This window comes from Enoplosus armatus, chromosome 16 (genome assembly GCF_043641665.1).
Source record: "Enoplosus armatus isolate fEnoArm2 chromosome 16, fEnoArm2.hap1, whole genome shotgun sequence".
NCBI lineage: Eukaryota > Metazoa > Chordata > Actinopteri > Centrarchiformes > Enoplosidae > Enoplosus > Enoplosus armatus.
This window is the reverse complement of record NC_092195.1, coordinates 13,599,899-13,606,032: the sequence shown is the minus strand read 5'-3', so window position 1 is coordinate 13,606,032 and position 6,134 is coordinate 13,599,899. Positions and strand designations below refer to the sequence as shown.

The 6,134-nt window shown below is 41.1% G+C and overlaps 1 protein-coding gene across 1 annotated transcript; it reads right to left on the bottom strand.

Moving 5' to 3' along the window:
- LOC139299251 (kelch-like protein 10) lies at positions 1-4,690 on the bottom strand. Its single transcript, XM_070922155.1, has 5 exons — positions 4,441-4,690; positions 3,132-3,615; positions 2,017-2,634; positions 1,417-1,566; positions 1-366 (listed from the first exon to the last, which is right to left on the bottom strand). The coding sequence occupies exons 1-5, from the start codon at positions 4,590-4,592 to the stop codon at positions 1-3; spliced, it is 1,770 nt and encodes a 589-aa protein (XP_070778256.1). The 5' UTR covers positions 4,593-4,690.
- Between the last annotated feature and the right edge of the window lie 1,444 nt (positions 4,691-6,134).

Sequence of the window (6,134 nt, the reverse complement as noted above, 5' to 3'; positions counted from 1 at the left end):
TTAGACGTTGGAGTCTCCTGACTCCACAGACTCGTCCTCCAAATTTAAAAGCGGCAGGGAGTCACGAGGGACAGCGTACTTGGCCATGTTGGGAATCCCGGACACCACACAGCAGCTCAGGGCGCTGCGGAAAATCTCCATGTCACAGGCCTCAGACCACTCATCAGTTGTTGCGTCGTAGTACTCGACGTTATAGGAGGTGGTGAAGCCGTTGAAGCCCCCAACAACAAAGAGCTGATCGTCGATCACTTCGATGCCGAAGTTGCTGCGGGGGGTCAACATGGAGGACACTGCGTGCCAGGTGTTGGTCCGGGGGTTGTAGGCCTCAACGCTGCACAGACGGGTGTTGCCATCAAAGCCACCAACCTATGAGAGGAAAAGTAAGATAAAGGGCCACATGTTTAAATGGAGACCACTTTCTTTGCCACACATCCTTGCAAGAAAGAACACCTGCCCTCAATGTGTCTCTGAGTTATTCACTTCATATTAAGTAGAAGAGTTGGATTAATGAATGGTGGATTAGAGGGTCAGAGTGTGGCCTTGCAGAACAACTATAAACACTATTTCTGTCATAGTCGGACAATGTGTCATTCAAACTAGTTCTGTCCCGACCCTTAGACCAAGTTATATTTTAATTATGCTTACAGCCTGGCTCTGTGGATGGCAATGTTGCTCTGCCAATCAGTTGGTCCACCGCTTTGGCCCAGAATAAAATATCTCATCAACTATTGGATGGATTGCCATGACATTTGGCACAGACATTCATGGTCCTGAGAGGATGAATCCTCCAGGTTAATCCCTGACCTTCCATCTACTGCCAGAGTTTTCACTTATCCAGTGACATATCTCAACATCTACTGGACGGATTGGAACAACATTTGGTACAGACGTTCACAGTTCCCAGAGGCTGAATCCTAATGACTTTGCTGATCCCCTTACTTTTCCTCTAGCGCCACCATGAAGTTGGCGTTTGTGGTTTTGAGTAAAATGTCTCATTATGTTTTGAAGCTTTGGTTCAGACGTTTAATTCCCAGAATTAATTGTAATTACTTTAGCGATTGTTTACATGCTAACACGCTAAAGATGGTGTACATGGTACACATCATACCTGCTAAACATCAGCATGTTAGCATTGTCACTGTGAGCATGTTAGCATGCTGTCATTAGAATTTATCTCAAAGCGCTGCTGTGCACAGCCTCACTGAGCTGCTAGCATGGCTGTAGATTTGGAGGGACATTTGTGCCATTAAATGAAAAATAACAGTAACATCACTAATCAATTAAATTAATAGATAAAATGTGTAAGATTTTTTTTGTTCTGTGGCTGTGGTCAGAATATAAATCTGATAATTAAGACCAGTTCCCAAACATCACACTGTGAGTTATGTGAGTGTCAGCAGTACTTCATGTACTTACAGCATAGACATGGTCTGCATATGCAATGACGCCAATTCCACTGCGCCGGCTTTCCATGGGGGTGATCATTGTCCACTGGTTGGTCACTGGGCTGTAATATTCACACGTTTGCAGGCACTCGTTCCCATTGAAACCACCACAAATGTAAACCTGGGGACACCAAGAGTGGCATCAAGTAATTCAGTACTTTTCTTGGCTTCAACTGATGACTATGTTTCCTGTATTAATGCAAATAATACAGAAATATCTCTACACCATTGTAAGATAACTCGTGAATTACATCTGAGACCCAACATCTAGTGAAGAATCTAATAGTCCAACTGAAATAAATCGGACGGCTTATATTATTTGCCAACGTTACCTTATCACCAACAAGTTGTGTCGGCTGATAAATAATAAGAAACTGCTGTACAGAAACTCAAAATATATGTTTGGGGTAATTTATAAACAGTGTCACCATTAGATCGTTTATTAGAAAGCACTAGAAGCAAGTTTATTTTATAACTGTAAAACGTCCCACTCAATACTCACACAAGACTCTGTATCGTTTCAAAAATTAGCAATTACTCTGAAATATTCCCAGCTGTTCACTTCACCCACCTTGTTGTGGAGTGTTGTGCAGCTGGCGTCACTCCTCTGCTCATGCATGGGTGCAACAAGACTCCACTGGTTGGTCTCGGGCCTGTAGCGCTCTGCAGTGTTGAGTCGTGTATGCCCATTATAACCTCCCATGGCATAGATGCATCCGTTCAGCACAGTAACACTCACATAGCAGCGGCGGCAGTACATGGGTGCCACCTCCTGCCAAGTGTGTGTGCTCAGGTCAAGTCTGTGCACGCTGTTGAAATGCTCCACCCTGTCAAAGCCACCAACACAGTAGACATACCCATTGAGGAAGGCAGTGCCGTGATAGGCACGAGGACGCTCCAGATTGTTTGTCACGTTGATCCAGCAGTCAGCACGGATATCGTACGCCTCAATGCCGTTAGTTGGATCGCCACCGCTCCAGCCTCCAATGGCCAACAGGATGGCATTAGGCAGGCGAGGACGGGCGAGAGGGTTACAGAGAGCAGACACAGAGGCCGTGTTTGTCATCATGTAACGTAAGGCTCGAATGGCGTCTTCGAATATGGGCAGGCACTCAGCATTGTTCTCCACCAGCTCATTGGACATCACATGGATCCTGATGTACTCTGCACTTGTCAAGGCCAGCCGGACCTCCAGAGAGAAAGCAGGACAGAATCCTTGAATGGAACTTAATGGACTGACGTACTTGATGCTTGACTGTTGACATTTTGTAATTATTTTAACTGAGACTGATACTGAGACTGCATGTATCCTGCCTACCAAACTCATATGCATCCACAATTCAAATGTCATCATTAAAGGATAAGACTGGTGATATTCTACATTTTAGTTATTGGACGATGTATGTGGGATTGATTCAAAGTACTAAATTGCCAGTACTTACAGTCAGTCTGAACACAAACTAAAAAGCAACAATGTACAATTGGTTTTTCCTTGGTCCAGACCAAATTAATAGAACTACAGGTGTGAAAGCAGCCTTAAACCTGCTGGACTTGGTCTTGGAAATGACTTAAATTAGACTATGGTGGCCTCACAGTATTGATTATTGTTGCAGTCCAGATAACACCATCAGCTAAATGCTGAAGATGTAAATATAAATTAACTGTAGTGACACAAAGTCATCGTACCTTAGTCAAGAGTACAGTGATGTGTCCTTTTCGTCCTTCAGGTACGTGGGCAATCCAGTGAAGGATGGCCTCATACACAGTACTCTCCTTTCTCACATTGAGGTCGTCTCTATCAAGGATGTCAGAGAGTTCCTGCACAGAGAGCTGAAGAAACTCTTCACAGGACACAACTTCCTCAAAGTGATCAATGATGTAGCAGTAGGCCTTGCGCTGCAGTTTGGAGGAGAAGCAGATGTTGGTGAACTGCCAAATGCCAATGCAGTTCTTGGGGCAGAGCTGCTCCCCCAGGAAGTCGTAGCAGGTTTGTACAATGTCCGTTACGTTGAGCTGATCAGCTGCCAGCAGCAGCTCCTGTGCGTTGTCCTCCGTCACAGAAACAGAGCCGGTGTATGCAAACTCAATGATGAGCTGCATCATGCCAGGAGACAGGCCGGGTATGTCAAAGACCTTTTTGTCTGGGCTTGACCAGCGTTTGAAGAGAGCTCTGTGCATTGGGATGAAGACACAGCAGAGGACATTTTCTTCTCATCTTAATGACAATAATAATACAAGCTTCTTGCAGCACTTTACCACAGCACTAATGAAAACAATGCATTTTAATATTATGATTTTAATTTTTGTTTTCTTTTATAATTTTTCTGGAACTGTTGCACCACCATCCACAATTTACAATGAACAGCTTCTCCATTTCCTTTGAGTGCTAAATTGTTGGACAATAGTGTACATCAAAAATCAACTGTTTCAAGTGTGCAGAATTAGTTGAGCATATTTAATTTGGCCACCTTTCTGAACACACTTCATACTCAAAATCTGCTTAAAAGTACAGTAATGTGGATCTGAGAGACCAGAGTCAAAATTAAACTTCATGTGAATATTTTTATTAAAAATAATTATAACACACTTAAAAAAAAATCTCAAAATGATTTTTAAAAACCAATCTGCAATCAGTGTGAGTTACAACAACCCCAAATTTCACATCATGTTCATGTGGTGGATTTTTAGTTCTACACAACTGAAAGGCAGCAAAAACCCTCATTTGAACTGATATTTGAAACTATAGTGACTGTGAGCAGACAGACAGGGAACCTGTACCATTGGTTAATGTTTGAATTATCTCTTTAAAATATGTTCTGTATATCTGGTCTTCTTCCCCTCTATACCTAACCTGCTTTACCACAAATGCTCCATGAATCAATGTAACTCATTACTTATTGTGATTGGTTAACTGACCATTAATTTGCTATTGTTTTGCTCATCTGAAGGCTATAAATTCATCAGCTTCCCTCCTAATATCAGATAATCAACTCACCGGAAGTACGGACTGCATTTACAGAGGATGACCTTGTGGATTTGAAATTCCACATCCTCGACTTTGATGACCGCATCGCAAAAGACTCCCTCCAGACGGAGATCGTTATACACTGAGCCTGACGTGTGTGAAGGTTTGCCTGGGGCACTCATCTTGATTTTTTGTTTCTTAACACGAGAACTTGTTCCCAGTTTGTTGGTTGTGTGTTCGTCTCACGTGACTCAACAGGTTTGTTCGGTGAGGAGAGAATGTGAACGCATCGTGATGGGATTCTAGAGTGGAATCTTATTACATCATAATAAGAAGTGAACTGACAACAAGAACCCAATTCAACCTGTAGACTTTATATTTACACAAAATTATTAACGTATGCATCACTCTCTTGTTATAATTGAGTTTTTATATAATTTACAGTACATTCTATGAGTAGGTAAATGGTGTTTTACCAAACTGGCCCATTTTGTGGGTTGAAGGAAGTTCATAAAAAACATTATAAATTGGGTTATGTTTTGTACATGTGCTAACCCACACTGTAAACAGTTATACACTCTTGCTCATAAACATGTACAAAAAGGTATAAGAACCCTGACTACAACGTGTATGATAAATATTATAAGTTTGGCAGAAGCTATTTCAAAGAATGATGCACATTATGGTTTTCTCCACTTCACTTTATTAGGTGCTGATCTGCCACAAATTCCACATTTATGAAGATGATATTCAGCTTTTTCAGTTAAAACTTTCACAGAGGTGTTAATTCAACTGGACTGCATTATATTCAAATGTGTGTGTGATGTTCGTCCCCCTTCATGTTTTTAAAAGATGTGGGCAAAACACCAGAAACACCTCTCAATTTAGTCCAGTTCAAAACCACTGCAAACTATAATCACAAACATATAGTTAAAACAATAACTGAACATTATTACCTTTGTAGAGAAGTAGAATTTATGGCTGAGCTCTTGTATTGGACTGCATTCGATTTTACAGGTGTACCTAATAAAGTGGCCGCTGAGTGTATTTAACGACATCCTGCTTACAGCTCAGCTCTGTACCAATCATATGCATCCAGTGGTGGAAATAATATGGTCTACAGAATTATCTTACTGATATTTACAAAAGTGAAAATTCAAGTTTATTCACCCAAGATTAATAATGAGCTAATTGTAATGAGCTAAAAAAAAGTTTCACTTCTTTCAACCAAAGAAATCACTGTTGGGTACACATTTCCCCCCAACAAAGGTGATACGATTTAATGACATAAGTCCAGTATTCTTTAAAAAGCCTTAGTTTTATTAGCTAATCATTGGACATTATAAAAAGAACTTGCAGAACACAAGGAGCAGAAGGCCATGACTGGTCAGATATTTTACTGTCACATTTGTGTCAAAAGCTGACATTGTATGTAGAGATGTACAGACATTCCTAAACAGAAACACATGAAAATGAAAAAGCCTTCAATCCATTTGTTTTAAATTAACAACACTTACTCACACACAAATACACAGAAACTTACAAACCCAATTACATGCACATTCTCCTAAACACATGCACATGCAAAGAGACAAAATGTGCACACACATGTACATGCATCTATACATGCATCCATGCAGGAAGGCATTCAAACACAAAGTCATACACGCATTCATTGCCCAAAAGTCTGCGCTCACTCTCTGGTATTAAAGCACTGCCTTCCT